Below are 24,077 nucleotides of genomic sequence, written 5' to 3'. Positions count from 1 at the left end.
TTCATACTGCTCCCCCTTGGTAATCGAACACACAACCCAGGCATTGCAAGCACCAACTGAGCTACAGTGTACTGATATAAGTAAGACACGTGATATCCAGGCTACTTTTAGAAAAACACTTTATATCGGAGTTGTCTTGAGATGGCTATGCATATTCAAGAATGAGGCTAGTAGCACATCATCTCTCTGCATTGAATACAGGCGGTTGAGGTCAACAACCCTCATCAAATATTTAAAAATAGATTACAATAATGAGATGCATCCACCAATCCAAAGAAAGGATAGGCGGGAGCGAGACAGCCCGCCGTTCTGCTTTGTGGTTAGGGCGGAGAGACATGTATCGTACATGTATATGTTTATCCATCATCTTTGGTGCCATTCAGCAATATGGCGCAATCGGGAGTTTTCCATAGGAATTGTGGATGACGTCAGCACTATCACTATCTACTGGTTTTAATGTCTATGGTTGTGCCGCGTTCAAAACAACTGTGAACTCGGAATAATACGAGGTCAAATCATGAAGTCAGTGATCTTCAGGTGGAATGTCGGAGCTCTAGAATCAGGGCCGAGTTCCCGAGTTGGAATTCCTAGTCAGATGACCATTCAAAACGATTTTTTCCAATCTGGAGCTCGTTTTTTTCCGAGTTCCCAGTTGTTTTGAACGAACTTAAGTCAGAAGTCGAAGATTTCCAAGTTCCCAGTTGTTTTGAACAAGCATTATACCTCAGAATTAAAGTGTTTCTGGATACCTTTACCTGGGTTTTTCTTTGTGATGATAGCCAAAGGGTTTCACTGGGAATATATTTCAGCTAGTTTGATCTGGTTCTTGATACCGTGTCTTGTTTTGACGTGTTTTGACTGATGTCACGTCTATGCTAATATGGCAAAAATTCGCTAGCTAACTAATGTTAACCAACAACTGTAACAATGTATTTGAGAGACAACAAGTGCTCATTGTGCAGCTTTATTTATGTTTTAAATAAGCATTGGGGACAAGATTGAGTTTACATGTTGTCAACAAACAAAGCCAACCCCGTCTGTTTTGCCCCATAGTTGCGCACGCTTCGGTTTTGTTGCTAAACTAACCAACCCATCTACACCAGCCGCATTCAACCAGACAGCAATCGGACATCTCCGAGTTTCCTAGTTTCTACCTGCACTTGAACGCGACATAACATTATGACCTACAAAGTGAAAGAACGTCAGCGAATCAAATTTCAGATACTTTAGCCACGCTTTGTTAAAAGCCAATCGAAATATCCCGCGGTGAATAGGAAACGCCCATCAATAGCATTTTGATTGATTTCCGGTGTCTGAGAGATTACTTAGCTAGCCAGCTACCCAAACAATTGCGGTGGACCTTTTTTGTTTTGACCAAGTGTGATTGTAACAACGTCGTTAAAACGCACAGTTTGAAATTGTTCACATAAATGGGCGATTTTTGAACTGGTACTTGTCTGAATTTTCGGAATTCCCCTCCAGGGAAGGTAAGCTGGCAACTGGATAGTATCTTGCAGCTAATGTTAGCTAGCTAGTTAGCTTACAAGTTAGCAGAACTGGTTGGTTTGATACATTTGTGTTGTCTGTAATATTGTCATTAGTTTATCGAGTCGTAAAGTGTAACTATTTCATTATGGGTAATATGCAATGCTAGATTACATCGCCTATCACTATGTGTGCTGGATTTGTTATTGCAAACCTGGCGTCCAGATGCATTAGTTATAGCTAACAAACTCCTGACTGTCTGAACGTATCTTGGTAACAGTCTACAGTAACTAGCTAGCTATATATAGCTAACTATGAGTTGAAAGTCATTTAGCAGAATTGGTTGTTGTTAGTATAGAAACACGTGAACCAACACGAATGCAATGTCAACCTTGCTAGTTTTCAAGCTAGTTGGCATAGTAGTTTGCTATGTAGAGATCTTAGCCAGCAAACGTTAGTTAATTAAGCTGTCAACAACTGCTGTAGCCAAATGCCCTTTGGTAATATACGAATAAAATAATGAATCTAGCTAGGGTAACACTCAACCTCCATGTATAACAACCATTATCACCAGTTCAAGTTTGTAATGTCAGGATTATTTCCTGGTGGGTTTAAAGTGCTTGGCCTGGCAGACTGTAAATTAGGCCTGTTTGACATCACCATGACATGAATGAGGCACATCTCTCTGAGCAGCAGCAGCAGCATGGTCAGCAGATCAGAGAGCCAGCAGCTGTCATTGAGGTCAGGTTGCCCCATTGTGTGTGTGTGTGTGTGTGTGTGTGTGCGCACGCTGAACAGAGGGCCTCATCAGCCATTTGTTGTCAATTCTATCCCCAGTGACGCCAGCGGATGGCACAGGCAACACTTGTCGTGGGACCGATATAGACGGACAACAAGTTGAACCTCCATGAGTAATGAACCTGAACCCATTCTGGAGCATGTCTACCAATACTGGTCGTAAGGTAAGGGAGCGCTCTTCCTCTTCTGCACCGAAAGCCAAGTTCTCTCAAGTTCACCCAACACACAACCGAGAAGGGAGACAAAAAAACAGGATCTTCAAAAGTTCCCAAAGAGACCCCCACACACTGAAAGTAAGCCTAGTGTGGTCTAAATGTCTCCCTAACATTTTCCTGCGAAGATGGCATGACTTTCTTGAAGCTTTGTCATTTTACTCCTGTTACCACCTGTCTTTAGTTTGAGAGAAATCTTGGAGGACCGGAATTGTGGCATTGGAATGTCTAACTTGAGGTGTGTGGTGTCCTCTAACACATTAGGTCTACTCATGTCTTTTCGATAACTATTTGCCGGTGACACGTCTTTTCAATCAATTCCTGAAAGAGGGCTGTTTCAGTGTCGCCTTTTACTGCCTGGTGCTCTGTAGGGCTGTGACGATACCAGCATTGCAAAATGAAAACACGAAGCTAACACTTTGGTCCTTAAATAACCTGCTGTATGTAAAATATTGTGTGCTATAGCTTGGGGAAAATTATTTGACTAGATGACAACATAATGATTGTTTCCAACATTATGGCTGTTTTCCTAAAGAAGGTAAATCCGCTTCGTGTTTTGTTTCCTTGCCACTATACTAATGAGTATCGCGATACTGGTATCGTTCCACACCTAGTGCTCTGGAAGTTGCAGCTATAGTCAGACATGTGACTTGTCACAACACATGCATGGTTGTTGCAGGAGGAGCCTGTTGCTCCTGGGAAATCCACTTGAATGTAGGTGTTAAACTGTAGTTTGATGAGAGCAATGGTGAACTTCTCAAATGTGCAGTGCATTTGTTTTAGATTTGCTAATTGCAAGGATCTGGTTGGTTGAAAAGCTCTTGTGCCGTGCATCTGCTGTTTGTTATTGCCATTGTCTGTTACCTACCTCAACGACTACTGCGAGAAAGGGAGGCACCGACTTCCAGTTTAGCATTCAGGCGTCACATTGGAAAAGTAGCTCTGCCCATAGTAAATAGGTGTGAATACTCTCTGCCTTGTCAGATGACCGGTTCACTCATTGCTCTGTGCCTCCTAAAAACAATAATAATTCTACAATGTGTTTTGCTTCATGGCACTCGCTGTGCGCTACCTGAATTCATTCCATAGTTGCGTTAGTCGCAGAGGGACAGGCCTTGAGGGTTTGTTGCTGATGCGTTCCTTAACTTACTGGCATCCCTCCTGCTGTGAACTAGCCCATCCTCCTCCCCTGTGCTTCCCACAAATCTGGCATTGGCAGGATATGATGAGGCCTGTATTTAGGGATGCTCTCTGGGTGCTCTCTCACCTCCCGTGGAATGAGGAAACTGATGCCAGACGAGACGATCTCTGAAACCTGAGGTCGTCACCTTATGCCTATTGCCCAGGGCTCTACGTGCTCCCACTGCTGTCTGTGTTGCCTTGTAGTTCGACAACAGAGCTAGCCTCTGTCTAGGCACATAGATGTAACTAACATAGACTTGCTTGAAATTGCATTGTCTGCATTGTCTACCTGTGTCTTGTGATTCCACAACATATGGTGAATAGATGTTTGACTCAGTGTTTTTAATCTAGGCATACTCCCCCCCTCGGAATAATCAATGCTACCAGTTTGTACTTCCTAGACATGAGTTGTTAAATTCCTTTGTTTCACTCTCTTCTGGTGAGCAGAGATCTGACGGTGAGGAACAGACTGGACAGCAGAGTGGAGAGCAGCAGCAAAGAGCCAGTCCAGCCCGGCCTAGCTTTGGGAAGAAGCAGCTTCCCTCCATCCCTAAGAATGCAGTCCCCATCACCAAGCCTGCCTCTCCTGCCGCCACGGCCCAGTTGGCCAATGGCACACACGCCTCCTACGGTCCATTCTACCTGGAGTACTCGCTGCTGGCTGAGTTGTAAGTACTGGCCACAGATCAGACTTTATTTTGGGTAGTGGATGTATTACATACACTGGCTCTGTTTGAATACCTTTAAAATGCACCCTCCCTCCTTTTATAGAGGTAATCACTTATCTGTATGCGACTGGATAAGTAAAGGTAAGATTTGTTTTCATCAATCCAAACATGTCAGATCATTGATCAGCCTACCTGGAAGGAAGCAAGAAGGCTGCATCTTCAATGTATTTGAACAGAGGCCACTATGTTATGTAGTGCATTTAGAGAAGCTGTTGACTAAAACACACTGTTAATTTCCATATCAATTTTCTGCTGCATTGATTTAATTCCATGTTACTCTTTGACCCACAGCACGCTAGTGATCAAGCAAAAACTGCCTGGAATCTATGTGCAGCCATCCTACAAATCAGCATTGAGTAAGAGCCTAATCTGTTCTCCTGTTTGTCTACATAATCTATACATAACCTATACAAAATGAAAACAAAGGGATCCTGAGATTTAATATTTTTTCCAGTGTGGTTCGGGGTCATTTTCATAAGACATGGCTTGTACCAGGATGGAGTCTTCAAGTTCACTGTGTATATTCCAGATAACTATCCTGATGGCGAATGTCCTGTGAGTACTTTAGTGGACCTGCTGTAACACTACGACACAGCTGTTTACACAAAATAAAGCCATTTATTTGGTACATTACAAAACTTAATTTGTTCAGCATCTCCTGCTTTTGTGCCAAAGGCTGAGACTGATTGGTTTAGTGACTATCATATGGTGGTACATTGAAATGCTGTGTTTAGGTATTTATGCAGTATTCTAACCAGTACTATGTTCTCTCCTGTACCACCATTTAGAGAGTGGTGTTTGATATCCCAGTCTTCCACCCGCTAGTGGACCCTGTTTCAGGAGAGCTTGATGTCAGGCGAGCCTTCACCAAGTGGAGGTCAGTACATGGCTTCTATGCCTAGATCATTCAATCCAAATGAATGAGGAAGATTTGGAAGTGGTGTTTGTCAGGTACATGTGGCTTGATATTTTTCCATTAGTGTAATGTCTGCTCCACCATGTACTAGCCACTACCATACAACCTACACATCCCCATGATGGGCTAAATGCAGTTACTACCTTTTGATCTATGATAATGTTACTGTATCATGTTGTGATTCATATCTGTTCACTCAGGATGTTGTAGTGTGATGTCCTGGTGGTAAATAGTGATTCAGTGCTGTCCCTGAGAGGTGTACTGTGTGGGGCTCTCTGTAGTGTGCCTTAGTTATAACTGGCATGCGTCACATGAAGGCCCAGTGTTTACTGTGACTGCTGTTCCAGCTCCGTTCCTCATGGCCTGTTTGTTCAGCTGGACAGTGACACAGCCTTGAGCGGTTTACTCTTCTCTTAAACCTCAGTCTCTATCAGCTGGAGGTGGATTTATAGGGCCTCCGCTCAGCACTGTACCTTTTAATGAATGGGGATAGTTGTCCATGACATTCTCACTGGAAACCTGTCTGTCATTATGGTGTATATGGCTCACTGGTTGTGCATTACTGGTGTTTGAACAGTGTTACTGTTGGGCATTTCACTAGTCTGAGATGAACCTATGCCCCATGGATTGCCTTTGTGATATTTCTGGATTTACTGTAACTGTAGTTGTATTTGGTTTGCCATTATGTTGAGAGAATCATAATGTCTCCCCTCTCCCTGTGGACATGAAGGCGTAATCACAACCACATATGGCAGGTCTTGATGTACGCACGCACAGTGTTCTACAAGATCAACACCATGGAACCACTCAACCCAGAAGCTGCTGTTCTGTAAGTCTCAACTAGTTCCCTTTCTCCTCACACCCTCCTTCCTTCTCTTCCTCCAGGGTCACTGGGGCACCCTCCTGTACAGGGTCACGCGTACGCATGTGGTCTGGGTCAGTTTATATAGGTGAACAAGCGTGCTCCTATTGTGTACCGTAAAACTTCAATTAATAGCGCAGACGTTTATTTGCTTCAATCACTGAACATAACTGGTGCTTATTCGAGACGGGCTTCTATTTGAGCCAGGTGTGTATTTCCTTAATGCACACAGCTTATGCTCAATAAAATGTTGAAAAGACTACCACACTGTTAATTGTGACCAGTATAAACACAACAAATCCATCGCAGATCAGACTTGCAAAGACCAGGCTGTCGATCATACACCACTGATTTTGCGCTTCGGCACCATGGAGCGCTTGAATTTGACGTTTTATGTTTGGTGGTGCCATGGCGAGCAATGTTTTTAATGCACAACTGTGGGAATATCAGTTGTGTCCATGGTAACCTCGTAAAGAATTCATTTAGACCCATGTTAATTTGCTGAAATGTGTGGCGATGCCCGGCTATTAAAAGGGACAGGCGGCTATTTGAGACTCTCTGTTTAATTGAAGTGTTACGGTATTCTGTTATAAGTCAGTTTATTTTAATTCCCTGAGTTTATGACTTAGATTGTGGCCAGGTGGGGGTAATTATCACTCCACACTGTAGTGACTGGCAAATTGCTTGTATAATCACACTGTTTAAGGTACGACAAGGATGTTCAGTTGTTCAAAAGCAAGGTGGTAGAAAGCGTCAAACTATGCAACAGTCACCTCTTCGACCAGCCCAAGATGGACGATCCTTATGCAATAAGGTTGGTAGTAGGAAATGCTCCTCATTCCTGGAATTCCATTTATCATTCTCATAGCTCACGAACAGTCTGTACATTGTCTTTTAAAAAATTGATGTCAATAAGAAACCTTATGCAGCATATGAAAGGAGATGCAATAAATGGTTGTTGTGAACTTGGTTTCTCTTGTGTTTTTTTTGCTGCTTTTTCCAGTTTCTCTTCATGGAACCCAGCGGTCCACGACGAGGCGAAGGAACGGATGTTCACACATAAAGTTAGTTTTTCCTAAACCCCAGAAGTGTGCTTTTCAGAGTTATGTAAAAGGACACAAAGCTCTGAGTTGGGTTCCTGCTGAGCTCACTCTCCCAAAAGGGGCTTGTTTTACCTGAATGAGAGCCAGCAGGGCTATGATTGGTCAAGCTGTCTGAGCTGGCATTTGTTTCCATGGTGCTAGCTGACCAGTGTGGTAATGTGTCTCTTTTATTCTAGAGACGGCCTGAGGATCACCACAAGGGCCTGCAGGTGTCAGGACTGTCTTGGGTGAAGCCCGGATCCACACAGCCCTTCAGCAAAGACGACAATCCCCCACTGAGCTGAGCTGAACCTGTAGCCTGCAGTCCTGGTCAGCAGCCACTAGAGAAAGATGCAGAGCAGAATGCCACGCCACAGACTAGCTTCAGCAGCCGTTCAGTCGTGTGAATAGGAACTGACCCAGTTGAATGGACTTCATTTTACGTTGCAACACTTGCGCTCAGCTTTAAACGCATTATAGGCATCTTGTGCTCAAACAGCTATAGAACTAAAAATGTGTATCTTATGTAAGTAAATCAACAATGACAACTGGTTGTCTTAGTAACACAGGCTTCAATGCAATCAGAGCTTTTTCCCTTTATTTTCTCTGCTCTTTGCACATGCTTGGGTTTGGTCTAGACAGATAACCACTCAAAGCTGGTTGAAAGGCGAGAATAAAAATCTGCATTAATTATAGGTATACTGTATGGGTGGGCTATGGATTCATGACTGCTTGTTAAGGTGGGCTCAGGACAGTTATTGTTAATTATTGGGACTTGGAATGTTTTGAATGACTTCAGACTGAGGATGGACTCTAACCTTGAGTATTCTTTTATGTGATTTTTTTCTAAACCTATTTTACTGTCAAATTAGAGCAACACTACACTTTGCGTTGGGTGGGGTGGGGGCAATTTACAATATTTTGGATTGCAGTTTAGTATCTTTATTATTTCTCTTTACTGTGTAAACTATAGAGGTCAGATGGGTAATATATATTGCAGACTGCACAGCAGGCAAGTATGGTTTTAATGAATATGGTAAGTTCAATAATCACTTCTGTATCTTTACATTGCTTTTAATTCCTTTTGAATGTTCTATTTACTCTTAATGAGCTGATTAAAGGTTTGATGTGTAAATATAAAAAATGGCTGCTGTGGGAATGGCTGCCCTCAACAGACATTGTTGGGTACTTGGCACTATTTATATTGCTGTGAAATGAAGTAAACACATGCTGCGGTCTGGACTGTCGAATTTGGCGAAACAATGTGTGTGTTTCTCATTTTACCTTTCCTATGTGGAACCAAAACCTCAGTCATCAGTTTGTGCTGTATAGGCAATGAGTTTTGAAAGCTTTTCTTTGAAAGGAAGTAAACTAAACCATGCATACCAATGACTGTATATTTGTGATGTAATTTACATGCATGTTGTGATTTAGTTAGCACTGTTTGCCATGGACTAGCTGTGGAGATATAATTAGCCTTTATTCATCACATAAGGGTGTGTGGGTCATGTGCTTTAAATGGTGGATGGGTTACTTATGTTGGCTGTATATACCAGGGGTATTCAACTCTTAAAGATGCTACATGGTCAATCCGTCATCTGCATTGGTCATGTAGCATTTATAGTGATACGCCTCTGCAGAAGTCAGGGAGGGCATTCATTCATTCTTGTGCTTCGTGGGGCAGAGCTGTTGTCAAGGAAGTGAGTTTTGTTTATACAGTACCTCCCGCCCCCACCTACCGTCAACCAATCAAGCCAATGTGGAGCAGTATTGAGGCCTCCACATTGTTACAGAGCTCAATTTGGTGTTGCCAACTTTGTCGCTATATTTAGCGAGTATTCAGACCCCTCTAGCGACACGTTTTCAAAAAAGCGACTAGCGACAAATCTAGCGGCTTTTTCTGGTGTTATTGGAGACTGACGTGAAAGGGCGTATCGTTCTTACTCTTCTCAACGAGCAGCGGGTGCTGCCGTCCCACCCCTGTCCCAAAGCACTCACAGGCGGCCCAGTCCTCGCGCAGCTTTTTACTCACTTTTTGTCTCTCCCACGACGCTATTCCTCTCCTACAGCGTCCATCACAATTACGTGCACATGGCCAAATACACAAATTAGGCGATGACGTCATTTAGCGACTTTTAGGACAGCCAATAGCTACTTTCCTTACTGAGGAGTTGGCAACACCTGCCTCTACGTGGCTCCGCAAATGCCTCACACCATCCATACCGTGCCTCCAACCATAATTTCAGATCATATCTTTGCTCTTAGTAAATTATCTAGCTAGATTAGTTGATAACCAGGGGTGAACAGAACAAGGACCAACAAGTTGAACACTAATGACGTTAGTGTTGAAAAATGAATTAACACGTTCGCAAAGACAGACAATTTATGCTTGATCTGTAAATCTACGGAAGCACGGTTCCCGCTCAGCCCAGTCAAAACTATTCGCTGCTCTGGCACCCCAATGGTGGAACAAGCTCCCCCACGACGCCAGGACAGCGGAGTCACTGACCACCTCCCGGAGACACTTGAAACCCTACCACTTTAAGGAATACCTGGAAAGTAATCCTTCTACCCCCCTCCCCCACCCCCCCATAAAAAAAAAAAGTGGTTGTCCCACTGGCTATCATAAATTGAATGCACCAACTTGTAAATCTCTCTGGATGAGAGCCTCTGCTAAATGACGTAAATGTAAATGTGATCGGAAGGTCCGAATGTAGGGTGTGAAGCAATTGAGGGCCCTCCAGAGGCATGCAGAGGCCAAAAAGGTTAATGATTAACTTTCCCCAGTAATACTTTCAGAAATGAAGGCATGTGCTTTGATTTAACTTTCAGATTAATCAAAAGGAGCGCTTTGAAGTTGGGTGTATGTGTGAAAAATCTGGTTGGATCACAGAGTTTAGAAAACCATTTCACTATTTCTGGGCTCATGCTGTCATGCATAGACTTCTATGGTTCCACATCAAGACCATAGTGACTTGGTTTAGCAGTACCTTCACGAGCCACCGGGGGTCGCCACACACTGACGACAGGTTGCCAAGTTATTTTCCCACTATCTCGCCTGTCAGAGTCAACATTATTATCCGGGAGACTACAGGTTTGAGTAGTAAAAGTAAAACCTCCGCGGATTGGCTTCAGCCCTACCGCGGCCATCTTGTGTGTCATGCCTTTATAACAATTTTTGTCTAATATTTGTCATTTTATTTTACATTTGAGAAGTTATGGCACAAAATTGAATATGACATTTTGTCCATGTGGAATCGGCTCCAAATGTAATCTGAGATTATAAAAATTGAACGAATCCTCAACTGTCCAATCAGAGAGCAAGTAACTGATATGCAAATTGGTGTCATCATCGATTCGTCACGTCAGCAGCAGTAGAACCGCAATGGTCAACTAGTTAATAACTTCGCTCTTATAATTTTCAGTCAACGGATTTTGCTTCACTTCGGTAAGTAATGCAATAATTGTATCGTCATAAATAGAAAGTATTTGCTCCACACAGAGCTTTGAACTCTGGTAGCAAACTGTCATTCTAATGACTGAGAGACAGTGAAACTCAGCTGTGGTCACTAGCAGTGGGAATCCCGGTCTGAAAATCACCCAACTAGCTACAATATCAATGAAATGGCTCGCGGAACATTGTGAGTTATCCCATTTCCATAATCGTTTTTCAGAGTTCGAAATATTACACTCTTGTTGCTAAAGTTCTTGACGGCGTTTCGTTATGGAGGTCCTGAACTGACAGCGACCCGCTGTGATGGTAAGAGCCTCGAGCCAGCTCAGAATCGTTACCATGAATGTGAATGCAGAGGATAAAGTGATATCAGTCGGGAGTCTCAACGAAAACTAAACTCGGTCGGGTCCATCAACAACTGGTTTAACTGTCTGTGGTCAATCTATTGCATTGTTCTTAATGAATGACTGTCGACCCCCATCCACCTCCTCCCTCCTCTCCTACTCAGCAGAGGCGTCACGACACCACTGAAGTCGAGAGGAGAGGTGCTTGGAAGGAAAGACAAGTGGGGACACGTGTGCGATTCGAGTCTCGAGAAGAACAAATGATGTAAAAAATCCCTAAGGCTTTGCACCTGTCTTTCAGATTCAGAAAGTTAAGATTCAGCTAATTTCTCTAACTAGGTAGCTAGCTACCTGTTGGCACAGGGGAACACATCGAGTGTCAAGCAGCCTTTTACTAGGAGGTGCAGCAAGGCCATTGTGAAGATTCGATGCTCAGATAGCCACGAGCCATAGCTGCACTCAGAGGATGCTGAGGTTAGTGGCCATTACAGACAGGCTTCTTTCTATCATGGGTTCATTGTTGTTAGATTATCGCTGTGCCACATAAACCGGGTGTGGATAATTGAGGGATTCTAGAAGCTATTCTGAAGTAAAATTCCACAATGCAAAACGATACTTGTTAACCTTTCTTACTTCGTAATAATACCGCTATTCCTGGGATTATTCCTATTTAGCGACTCTACAAACTAGTATAATCAGCACCCAGCTGATTAAAGCCGATTGATGATTATCATGGATGTCCGTTGCACGTAGATGTAGATAGTTTGTGCAAATTATATTTTGATACCTGAATCCATGATGGAGTTGGATCTTCGACAGACGATGGGGTTGTGAGTTTGGACAGTTTAATGCTACATTGTTTCTGTCTCTATTTATCTGTGGCAGCACTTGTTATCAGTATTTTTGTTGTTGAGGGTGCTTAGATAAGTCACCGGGACTCTGAAATTGACGACGCCTATTTATTTGTTGTGTATAGGGGGTTGAAGTAGCAGGTGTGGGTTGGCGATATCATGCTACTTGAGGCAAAAAGGCATAGACTCCTGATAAACAAAGAAAGAAGCAAGCGTTTTGCAGAGGTAGCTAGCCCACTGGGCACATACTTAAATTCAACGTCTATTCCACGTTGGTTCAACGTAATTTCATTGCAATGACGTGTAAACAACGTTGATTCAACCAGTGTGTGACCAGTGGGAATCTAAATGTAAGCAGGAAGCGCAGCACAAACACGAATGCATTTATATTGCACTGACTATGATGGGACCTGTTGAATGTGCTCTGGAATTGCCCTTGATCCGTTTTCTTGGAGTGAAATTCATCTCCATTCTCAAATGATGCTTTTTTAACAAAGAAAGAGTTGATTCAGGTGGGTGTCTTTCGTTATTGGTGGGCCTGTTATTACACAATACTTTTAAGGGTAGAGCCTACATATAAACCAGCCAAACAAATAGTCTACATTCGATTTGGCTGTGAATTATGGTTTACATTTTAAGGTGGGTTTCACTGTAGCTAAAAAATGAACTCCAGAGTCTAACTAGAGCTTGTTTCACTGCAGATCTGGGTGCAACATCAACTTATAAAGACGTTCTAGAATGCATCAAGTCTCCAAGGGTAATGCTGAACATTAACCAAACAACTGATTGATAGACGTTGGTTAAATTATTTGAATAACATTTCGTATATAGAGATAAATCAGATCCAGCCTGAACTGTGCAATGTAGTAGGGAGTTGTAGTTTCCAACAGGCCAATATTCTACATAGTTTAGCGCATCAAATGTGGTAATTAACTAAAATGTCCATAATCCATTGCACATCTACTAGTCCAGTCTGTGTTTCTTTCACGCCTGCTACAGAAGAGACAGAAGAATGCGCGATCATGAGGTGATATAGAGAGAAGCTGTTGCTTCGTGCGTTATCTCTACCTGAAAATATGTCTTATTTACTTTGAAGAACTACAAAATAGTGATTTTGTCAGACAGCATAGGCAGCAGCTCTATAGAGATGAGATGATGACTTGGAATAAAATAATGAAGTCATCAAATAAAACAAATGTAATATACACAACAACTGAAATTTGTAAAGCAATGTGAATAAATGATGGTTAATAAGTGATAAGCAGTAATGGGCAGTCACTACCATCATGGGACAACATTGTAGAATAATAGTGAAGACATCAAAACTATGAAATAACACAAATGGAATCATGTAGTAACCAAAAAGTGTTAAACAAATCAAAATATATTTTATATTTGAGATTCTTCAAATAGCCACCCTTTGCCTTGATGACAGCTTTGCACACTCTTGGCTTTCTCTCAAAATACAATGTTTTGACATTGTCTTTTGTTTGGAGCGCTCCTGTCATTGTTGAGTAAGGACGCGTACCTGATTACTCAAATAAGTAGGCCTATAGGCTACCTGTCCTGCGCGCAAATGTAGGCATATTAATGTGTCCATTTAGAGATCTGATAGTATTTGTGATTGGCTTAACACACCACCACTAATAAGCTATAGAGCACCTCAAACAGCAAGCAAACAAAGTATGTTTTTACAGTGCCTCGCAAAAGTATTCATCCCCCTTGGCGTTTTTTCTATTTTGTTGCATAACAATCTGTCATTTCAATGGATTTTTATTTGGATTTCATGTAATGGACATACACAAAATAGTCCAAATTTGTGAAGTGAAATGAAAAAAATTACTTGTAAAAAAAATCCCCCCCCCCAAAAAACAGAAAAGTGGTGCATGCATATGTATTCACCCCCTTTGCTATGAAGCCCCAAAATAAGATCTGGTGCAACCAATTACCTTCAGAAGTCACACAATTAGTTAAATAAAGTCCACCTGTGTGCAATCTAAGTGTCACATGATCTGTCACATGATCTCAGTATATATACACCTGTTCTGAAAGGCCAAAGAGTCTGCAACACCACTAAGCAAGGGGCACCACCAAGCAAGCGGCACCACGAAGACCAAGGAGCTCTCCAAACAGGTAAGGGACAAAGTTTTGGAGAAGTACAGATCAGGGTTGGGTTATAAAAAAATATCAGAAACTTTGAACATCCCACGGAGCACCATTAAATCCATTATAAAAAAATTGAAAGAATATGGCACCACAACAAACCTGCCAAGAGAGGGCTGCCCACCAAAACTCACGGACCAGGCAAGGAGGGCATTAATCAGAGAGGCAACAAAGAGACCAAAGATAACCCTGAAGGAGCTGCAAAGCTCCACAGCAGAGATTGGAGTATCTGTCCATAGGACCACTTTAAGCCGTACACTCCACAGAGCTGGGCTTTACGGAAGAGTGGCCAGAAAAAAGCCATTGCTTAAAGAAAAAAATAAGCAAACATGTTTGGTGTTCACCAAAAGGCACGTGGGAGACTCCCCAAACATATGTAAGAAGGTACTCTGGTCAGATGAGACTAAAATTGATTTTTTTGGCCATCAAGGAAAACCATATGTCTGGCGCAAACCCAACACCTCTCATCACCCCGAGAACACCACCCCCACAGTGAAGCATGGTGGTGGCAGCATCATGCTTTGGGGATGTTTTTCATCGGCAGGGACTGGGAAACTGGTCAGAATTGAAGGAATGATGGATGGCGCTAAATACAGGGAAATTCTTGAAGGAAACCTGTTTCAGTCTTCCAGAGATTTAAGACTGGGACAGAGGTTCACCTTCCAGCAGGACAATGACCCTAAGCATACTGCTAAAGCAACACTTGAGTGGTTTAAGGGGAAACATTTAAATGTCTTGGAATGGCCTTGTCAAAGCCCAGACCTCAATCCAGTTGAGAATCTGAGGTCCTCTGTAGCTCAATTGGTAGAGCATGGCGCTTGTAACGCCAGGGTAGTGGGTTCGATCCCCGGGACCACACATACGTAAAAATGTATGCACACATGACTGTAAGTCGCTTTGGATAAAAGCGTCTGCTAAATGGCATATTATTATATTATTGTTATTATTGTATGACTTAAAGATTGCTGTATACCAGCGGAACCCATCCAACTTGAAGGAGCTGGAGCAGTTTTGCCTTGAAGAATGGGCAAAAATCCCTGTGGCTAGATGTGCCAATCTTATAGAGACATACCCCAAGAGACTTGCAACTGTAATTGCTGCAAAAGGTGGCTCTACAAAGTATTGACTTTGGGGGGGGGGTGAATAGTTATGCACGCTCGTTTTCTTTTTTTTTTTTTTCTTATTTGTTATTTGTTTCAACCAAAAAGTTATTTTGCATCTTCAAAGTGGTAGGCATGTTGTGTAAATCAAATGATACAAACCCCACCTAAAAATCAATTTTAATTCTAGGTTGTAACGCAACAAAATAGGAAAAATGCCAAGGGGGATGAATACTTTCGCAATCCATTGAGATTGACAATAGTTCCTCAATGTATTTGAAAAATCTTTCCAGCTCTCTCCCTTTCGAAAACCACTCAGCGTGAAAGAGAAAAATGTCATGATCTGATCCAATGGAAATGTCATAAAATAGGCCTACCTGATTACTTCTTATCCCTTGCACAAATAGCCTAAAGCTGTGTCTGTTAGGAGCTCACTGGCAGGAAACTCTGAGGGCCCAGAATATTTCATACAATATTGCAAGTTTGCTAGCGTGAGCTTCTGGCTGGACCCAAGTTAATAGTTGATACAATGTTTCAGGTTCGTTGCAGACATGGATAGCCAATGTGATTTATAGGATATTTATTTTGATCAGGATATTTTCTACCTGCAGGCTGCAATGTTTTTATTTGTTGGTTTATAAGCTATTTTTACATAGTTGGCAATGGCAATAGAAGTTACTTTTTAGGTTTGTATCATTTTCATTAAGATCTGGATAGAATTTTGATTAACCACATGACAATGATTTTGACATACGAAGACGTTGTTATTATAAATGAAATTTAACTGTTACATGAAAATGTTCATATGAAAACCATAACTGGCATGCATATCGGTAGAAATTGTAAGATAAAATGGCATTTCACATCAGAAAGGTTACCGACTCCACGTGTAACCTATTACCGACAACTTCAGGAGAGTAACGGCAGAATCTGCGAAAGCCAATAGGAGCGGGAGGAGGATGGTCAGGTTAAGATTTTCTTCTTCTGATTATATTGATATCTGACTCCCTCTTGAGTCATTTGTGTCTTATTTAATCAAAATTGCGCTTAACGCATCAGACAAGCTCAATGCATATATAGTTGATTTTATTAAAATACATTGGCTCGATGTGGAAAAATACACATTTTAAAATTTCAACCAATCGATTGGTCGAAAGAACAGAAGACTTTCGATCGACCAAGCTATTATTTAGTCGGGGACAGCCCTAGTCTCAACCATAGACAACTTGTAACCGGTTGTATTGTACATCATATAGCTTAGGTTCTACAGTTCATCATTGGTCCCAACTAAAACAAGACGAAGAAACAGCAGCAGGAAAAACTCTATGCGGCTCAGATAAGCTACCTAGCCTACCTCTTAATACTCATTCAGACCGTTCAGCGGCCCGGGTAGGATTCTGGTCAGATGTTACCTCTAATTGAGTGATCAGATTTTCCTGTCTGTTTGGGAGAATTAGGCCTGGCCATTCTGCTCATTGTCAGTTACCATGGAGCCCTGCTAAGTGGCTGAGAGCAATGGGAGCTCTCTTATCACGCCTAGCCTGCCCTCAGCTGTAGGTCAGTGTTGCAAGAGAAGATAATACTCTCCTACTCCTGGGCTGGCTGCTAGTCACACGAGAACAGAGCTCTAGTATAGCCAGGAGCTGGGCATGGGATATGATCTGGCCCCTGCTATCTGGTGCTCCTGTTAAACATAGTTCCAACTGTTGTTATGGAATGGAGGTCCAGCACATCTATCATTTATGAAGATGAGTAAGGCTACATGAATGATTCACAGTAACCAGGTTAGGGTTAAGTCTCGATGCTTCCTGTATGAATCTTGTGTATTGTCTTGGTTGTGTGATTGTGTCATATTGCATACTGGGCCTTTGTAACAATGAGTAAAAACGGAGGTTTCATCATAGCCAGGGACAGCCCCACTACTCGGGTTGGGTGGTATCCAGATTTTCATATCATCATACCGTCCTTCTCTCATCCCGGGATTTACGGTTTTACCATGGAGGCTGCTAGCTAAATATGCTAACAAGCACACATGGAAAAAAAATAATTGAAAAGACAGGCAGTCCAGCTATAAAGTTATACATACAGTGGCTTGCGAAAGTATTCACCCCCCTTGGCATTTTTCCTATTTTGTTGCCTTACAACCTGGAATTAAAATGTATTTTTGGGGGGGTTGTATCATTAGATTTACACAACATGCCTACCACTTTGAAGATGCAAAATATTTTTTCTTGTGAAACAAACAAGAAATAAGACAAAAATACAGAAAACTTGAGCGTGCAAAACTATTCACCCCCCCAAAGTCAATACTTTGTAGAGCCACCTTTTGCAGCAATTACAGCTGCAATTCTCTTGGGGTATGTCTCTATAAGCTTGGCACATCTAGCCACTGGGATTTTTGCCCATTATTCAAGGCAAAACTGCTCCAGCTCCTTCAAGTTGGATGGGTTCTGCTGGTATATAGCAATCTTTAAGTCATACCACAGATTCTCAATTGGCTTGTGGTCTGGGCTTTAAATAGGCCATTCCAAGACATTTAAATGTTTCCCCTTAAACCACTCGAGTGTTGCTTTAGCAGTATGCTTAGGGTCATTGTCCTGCTGGAAGGTGAACCTCCGTCCCAGTCTCAAATCTCTGGAAGACTGAAACAGGTTTCCCTCAAGAATTTCCCTGTATTTAGCGCCATCCATCATTCCTTCAATTCTGACCAGTTTCTCAGTCCCTGCCGATGGAAAAACATCCCCACAGCATGATACTGCCACCACCATGCTTCACTGTGGGGATGGTGTTGTTGTGGTGATGAGGTTTGTGCCAGACATAGCGTTTTCTTTGATGGCCAAAAAGCTAAATTTTAGTCTAATCTGACCAAAGTACCTTCTTACATATGTTTGGGGAGTCTCCCACATGCCTTTTGGCGAACACCAAACATGTTTGCTTATTTTTTTCTTTAAGCAATGGCTTTTTTCTGGCCACTCTTCCGTAAAGCCCAGCTCTGTGGAGTGTACGGCTTAAAGTGGTCCTATGGACAGATTCTCCAATCTCCGCTGTGGAGCTTTGCAGCTCCTTCAGGCTTAACTTTGGTCTCTTTGTTTCCTCTCTGATTAATGCCCTCCTTGCCTGGTCCGTAAGTTTTGGTGGGCGGCCCTCTCTTGGCAGGTTTGTTGTGGTGTGGTGCCATATTCTTTCAATTTTTTAATAATGGATTGAATGGTGCTCCGTGGGATGTTCAAAGTGTCAGATCTTTTTTTACAACCCAACCCTGATCTGTACTTCTCCACAACTTTGTCCCTGACCTGTTTGGAGAGCTCCTTGGTCTTCGTGGTGCCGCTTGTTTGGTGGTGCCCCTTGCTTAGTGGTGTTGCAGACTCTGGGGCCTTTCAGAACAGGTGTATATATACTGAGATCATGTGACAGATCATGTGACACTTAGATTGCACACAGGTGGACTTTATTTAACTAATTATGTGACTTCTGAAGGTAATTGGTTGCACCAGATCTTATTTAGGGGCTTCATAGCAAAGGGGGTGAATACATATGTACGCACCACTTTTCCGTTATTTAATTTTTTGAATTTCTTGAAACAAGTTATTTTTTTTATTTCACTTCACCAATTTGGACTATTTTGTGTATGTCCATTACATGAAATCCAAATAAAACCCCATTGAAATTACAGGTTGTAATGCAACAAAATAGAAAAACGCCATGGGAGTTTGGACATTTCCAAGCGGATTTGAACGAGAGACATTGTGCAATAAACAGTACTGGCTCTGGAGCAGCATGTGTACACGCTGTGTCTGTGTGGAGTCTGGAGTCTCCGGGGCAACAGACCTGCCTGCTCTGCTTAGAGAAGAAGACAGGCCAAGAATGGAGAGGAGAAAAAAACACAAGGAAATCAGTGGCAGCTGTACAGATAACGCATCGAAAGGGCTTTTACTTCTCAAACACGGCAGAAAGCCAACACAATATGATGGATGCCCCGTCACCTTATTAATTCAGCCACTAACTTAGAAAACTAGCAAGTGTAACTTAGGGGTCACGTTAACGCAGAATTTGTCACCTTTCCAAGCAGGAAAATAAGGTAAAACGCATAAGAAATATATTGCTGCATTTTGTAAACGCAAATCTAAAATGCTCCGTAATTTCTGCTCGGCATCAGACAAATGTTGTGCTTCAGGTGCACTTCTCCACTCGGATGAGAATTCACTAAGGGCGTTCTATCAGCAGACAGTGTTCTGATGTAGGTACTTTTCTCGATGTAGCCAGCCTACTTTTCTCCAGATGAACTATGAGAAAAACATTAGGAAATGTAGCTGGCTACATTCTTCCTATGATAAACAGAAATATGATGGCCATGCATTGTTTTTGCAAAAGATACCTTGCTTTTTCATCGTAAGCTCATTCAGCCTACTTGTGTGGCTGGCAGCCAAATTGCGTTGCACTTCTGTTGTCATCTGATGAAAATTACGCTATTTTCTGCGGAACGTGTTGCAGTAATGTATTTTCTGTGAAGGTAAACTATAGTTGCACGCCCCTGATCACTCTATTGAAGCAGAAAAACACATGACTTTCAATATAAAACACGACCCCTGTCAATACACAGCTGGACTCACCTGCTCCCGCTTTGTGCCATTTACAAACCAACACGCGACTGGCTCAACTGTTCTGGGGAACTACGGTAAGCTTCATAATGTAAAATAAAGAACGCAAGTTGACTGTAGGTATTTACTTAAAAAGTAGCTACAAATATTAGAATATATAGAAAAACTTCAAAGAAATAGTTAACGGTATTGACGGTATTGAAAAACCATCCTGTGGCTATTTCCAAATACCCCGGTATACAGTATATACAGTATACCGCCCAAGCCTATCCATTACCCCACTTCACCTTAGCAGAGGTTCACGAGTTGTGGTTGAAGCAGTGGATCTCAGTTGTATGCCCCCCCACTGTATCAGAAGACTTGTGAGAGCCATGAAGGCATGTCAAAGTGTTTGTTCTGAGGTGAGTGTGTGTAGTGAGTATGAGTCAGCAGGTCTTGACTGACACGAGTGTTCCGTCATCTTCTATTGGTCATTGGTCTGTGGTTAGATGCATCCTGAGCCAACCTCCCTGGCTGTTGACACAAACAGCATCAGATGTCTATCTGTCTGTCTGCACCTTCCTCCCACACATTCAGGAGCTACTAGCAGACAGGCGGCTCAGTAGATAGCAGGCACAGCACAGCCACAGGGCTGAGGCTGAGCAGATCAGAGGGCTTTGAACCGAGGAAGACTAGAGGCACCTGGCTGCTGGTCTGTCTGGCAGTTGGTTCAGTTTAGATCAGATCAGATGTGTTACCACACAACTACCCCCTGCCAACCAGAGAGAATTGACGGTGCCAAATTTATCCCAGGCCTGTCTGACCTAGCCATTACCTGGCTTTTTGGCAGCCGCTGTTTTCACTGATGTTGTTTACGTGGCTGAGAGCATCTATTATGGTAATACATTGCTTATTGTAGTGTATATGAGGTAGAGGTGTATGGAGATCTTGAAAACAACTAGAAGTGTATTGATTTGAAAAACACAGGATGAACTTCAAAAAGAGGCAGGCTAAATTGCTTAAAATCTATTTGACAACTGAACATCTCTTTATTGTGCAGCCCACACACAGCTCAGTATAAACGAGACATGTTTTAAAGATGCATGTTTTTCTTCTCTCTGTTAAATCTGACTTGAGGTTTTGTCTTGGTTTTTCTCTACAGAGCCTGTCTGTGATGGACATACTGTAGCTCAGTAACACGTGACGCTCCTCAGCACCAGCCTGAACCCAGCAGAGGTCCAACGTGTGGGACTGGTCTCCAGAAGATTGACCCTGGCCCCTGGGCCATGACAGATCCCATCATGGACTTCTTTGACGACCCCAACCTGTTTGTGGAAGGGCTGGACGGGCTGGCTGAGGGCTTCCCTCCTGGACCCTCGCTGGTGGATGAGCTCAACCTCAGCGCAGGCTTCGAGCCCCTACAGGTGGAGCCGATGGTGGCAGGGAAACACCCCGGGATGATACCCACCTCCATGCCCTCCTCCACCCAACAGAGCATGGGTTATGGGCAGCAGATGGGGCACTTTCCGGGCATGAAGGCTCAGAACTCCATGGGACAGCCCTTCGCTGGGTCTGAGGGCATGGGTGGAGGAGGTGGAGGGATAGTAGCAGCACAGCATGCCCAGTTCCATGGATGCTCAATGGGTCAGGCACCCCAAACCAATGGGTTGTTTTCCATCAGCAGCCCCATGTGGGGCAACCAGGACCAGAACGGGAACCTCTACCACTCAGTGCCCCAGCAACAACAACAACTACATCAACAACAGCAGCAACTCCACAACCAACAGCATCACCTCCGACAGCAACAGCCACAGCAGCAGCAGCTCCACCCCTGTCAACAACAACTTCAGCAACAACAAGTGCAGCAGTTACAGCAGCAACACCAGCTATTGAACCAGCGGCAGCAGCAGCACCCTCATCAACAGGTAGTGAACCCTCAGTCTCTGCCCCAGCAGCACAACAGCTTCCCCTTCCACCAGGCCAACCAACAGCCAGCTCCCCACATCCAGCAGCTTACCATCGGGGGGACCCAATTCCACTCCAGGGCTGTGCCTAACTCAGGGGTTCTGGCCAAATCTTATGTGGAAACCCCCAATGCCTCGCTGGCTGGAGCTCCACCACAGCAGGGTGGCTACCAGCTGGTGCAGGGGGCTCAGGGGGCATTCCCCGGGGTAGGGCCAGAGAACTCTAGCATGTCCTTCTCTATGCAGACCTCCTCCCCCATAGCTCACACCCTGTCATCCTGCTCAGTGAACTCCACCACCACCTACCCTCCCTCCCAGTACTCCTTCCCTGGCCAGGGACAGCCTGACATCTCCAGCCTGAGCCAGCCTCTCTCTTCAGCCCCATTGTCCATGACCCCCACCACCACTCCCCTGCCCTCCTCAGTGCCTGAACTCTCTCTCTCAGGAGCTGGATGTGCATTTACGTCTGCTCCAGGGATGACTCAGCATAACCAGCAGCCCGAGCAGGTCCCAGTCAGCCAGGCTGAGGACGAATGTCCCTTCCGGGCTCTGCGCTGCTCCAGGCAGACCCAGGGGAACTACGACTCGTCTGAGATGTTTGGGCAGGCCATGAGCTGCTACCCCAGTGCAGCCAGCCAGCTTGTCCCAGACCAGCACCAGCCCCAGAACTGTGGGTCTAACCTGGAAGTTACTAGACCTCCGGCCAGCACCACTACCACTAACGGCTACGCGTCTCTAGAGGATAGCCTGGCAGGGTTGCAAGGGGAGGTGGAGGCCCAAGGAGGGGGCTTTGAGGGCCTGGAGGCTCCGGACCTGCTGGCTGATGAGCTGCTTCCCCAGCTGGAGGCTGCCCTCAGTCAGCACAACCACCATGACTCCAACTGTTCCTGGACCAATGGTGGGGATGGAGAGAGGAATGGAAAAGGAGAGGAAGAAGAAGAGATGAAGGAGGAAGACAGGAACTACATATCCATGGACTACGAGATAAAGGTAAGCCCACTGGGCCATTAACACTTGCTTTCAGTCGGAGTCTGGCTAGGCTGACATATGCTGACAGACTCAGAAAGGATGATTTGGATGAAGTACCTAGTTATCCAGATTCCGCAGAGTTCCCCTTCATTCATCTATTTAAAGATGCAGTATGCAGAAATAGCTCTGCCATTTCCTGGTTGCTACAATTCTAATAGTTCGCCTAATTTCAGTTTATGTGACAAAACAAGCAAGTATAGTGTAGAGAGTCATTGTACCATCTAAACCACCCAAAATATTGTATTTTCACCTGTTGGAAGCTGGTGTACAAAACCGAAAGTAAAAGACGCAAAAATTAAATTTTAGAACAGGAAGCATAGAAATAGCCCACATAGAACAGATTTACCACTTCTTAGACTTGCTTTCAAGGAGAATGACAGATCTATGTCACATTTCTATGTGCATTTGGTCGGGTCGTTCAAAAAGTTATATATTGCAGCTTTAATGTATTACTACAGGGGAAGAAATACACATTGCGTATGTATAGAATTGTCGTGGTTGTTGGCTCTAATAGTTGCCCTTCCACTGGGATTGGTGAAGCGAATTTCATTCCCATTTAAATCTATATCTGCATCTTATCCAGGTTGTTTTATCTATTCAGTTTGGTTGATTTGTTGGAAATTAATTGAAGGAATTGACAGTGAGACATGTATTTGTGTCAGCTACGTTAATGGATAAATCTCTTGCATTGACATAGAGACTTGCCATGCTTTCACTCCTCTCAGCAGCCAGACGCCAGCCAGCCACCCACCCATGTAATATTTAACTAGCCCTGGAAGCGCATGAGCATATTTGGTGCACCTGCAATCAGGGGGAGGTGGAGGAAGGGAGGGAGGGAGGGAGGGAGTGAGGGAGGGGAAGGAGGCTCAGCCCTCCTTTAAATGATAATAATACAGCCTAGTGTAGCTATCCTCCCAATATTGTGTCCCAAATGGCACCCTTTTCCCTATATTTGACCAGAGCCCTGGTCAAAAGTAGTGCACTAAATAGAGAATAGGGTGCAATTTGGGACACATACAGACAGCAGGTAACTACAGTAGCCTAGCTGTATCCCAGGGCCTCATTAAGAGTGGCAGCAGTGTCGCCAGGACTTACAGTAACTAAGCGTACTCAAGGCTATAGATGTGGGTCAGGGCAGGCGGGAGGCTAGAGACACTGCCTGACTGTCTGTCTTGCTGCTGCACACTGCACTCACTACATGGCTAGATAGAGTGTAGAGTGTGGGGGTGGTTGCTGTTGTGGTTTTCTCTGTGTGTGTTTGTCTTTGAGAGAGAGAGAGTGGAGGGGGAGGGTGAGAGCGAGAGAGGATAGAGACGGACAGAGGGAGTGA

General features: G+C 43.7%; 2 protein-coding genes across 4 annotated transcripts in view; both read left to right on the top strand.

Moving 5' to 3' along the window:
- The first annotated feature begins 1,281 nt into the window (after positions 1–1,281).
- Positions 1,282–8,528, top strand: LOC311111296 (AKT-interacting protein-like). The gene is made up of 10 exons (XM_084154013.1): positions 1,282–1,487; positions 2,323–2,447; positions 4,125–4,345; positions 4,697–4,761; positions 4,860–4,960; positions 5,194–5,282; positions 6,052–6,150; positions 6,890–6,997; positions 7,187–7,247; positions 7,463–8,528. The coding sequence occupies exons 2-10, from the start codon at positions 2,400–2,402 to the stop codon at positions 7,568–7,570; spliced, it is 900 nt and encodes a 299-aa protein (XP_084010139.1). The 5' UTR covers positions 1,282–1,487; positions 2,323–2,399; the 3' UTR covers positions 7,571–8,528.
- A 2,100-nt stretch (positions 8,529–10,628) lies between these two features.
- The window catches only part of LOC311111201 (chromodomain-helicase-DNA-binding protein 9-like), a 109,414-nt gene continuing 95,965 nt past the window's right edge, over positions 10,629–24,077 (top strand). For all 3 annotated transcript variants that reach the window (XM_084153906.1, XM_084153905.1, XM_084153904.1), the window contains exons 1-2: positions 10,629–10,713; positions 20,917–22,708. In XM_084153906.1, the coding sequence (XP_084010032.1) occupies positions 21,041–22,708 (1,668 nt within the window). In that variant the 5' untranslated portion in view covers positions 10,629–10,713; positions 20,917–21,040. The remainder of the gene's footprint in view (positions 10,714–20,916; positions 22,709–24,077) is intronic.

The sequence above is a fragment of the Coregonus lavaretus genome, assembly GCF_964263955.1.
Source record: "Coregonus lavaretus genome assembly, chromosome: 37".
Classification (NCBI taxonomy): Eukaryota; Metazoa; Chordata; class Actinopteri; order Salmoniformes; family Salmonidae; genus Coregonus; species Coregonus lavaretus.
Note: the sequence above shows the minus strand (reverse complement) of the source record. Positions and strands in the feature narration are given on the sequence as shown.

What these genes read in the sequence shown, in the direction of transcription:
- LOC311111296 (XM_084154013.1), top strand. Translation starts at nt 2,400, where the DNA reads ATGAACCTGAACCCATTCTGGAGCATGTCTACCAATACTGGTCGTAAG. An exon ending in ATCCTACAAATCAGCATTGA is followed by an intron (nt 4,762 to 4,859) that starts GTAAGAGCCTAA and finishes TATTTTTTCCAG; the next exon opens with TGTGGTTCGGGGTCATTTTC. An exon ending in CGAGCCTTCACCAAGTGGAG is followed by an intron (nt 5,283 to 6,051) that starts GTCAGTACATGG and finishes GTGGACATGAAG; the next exon opens with GCGTAATCACAACCACATAT.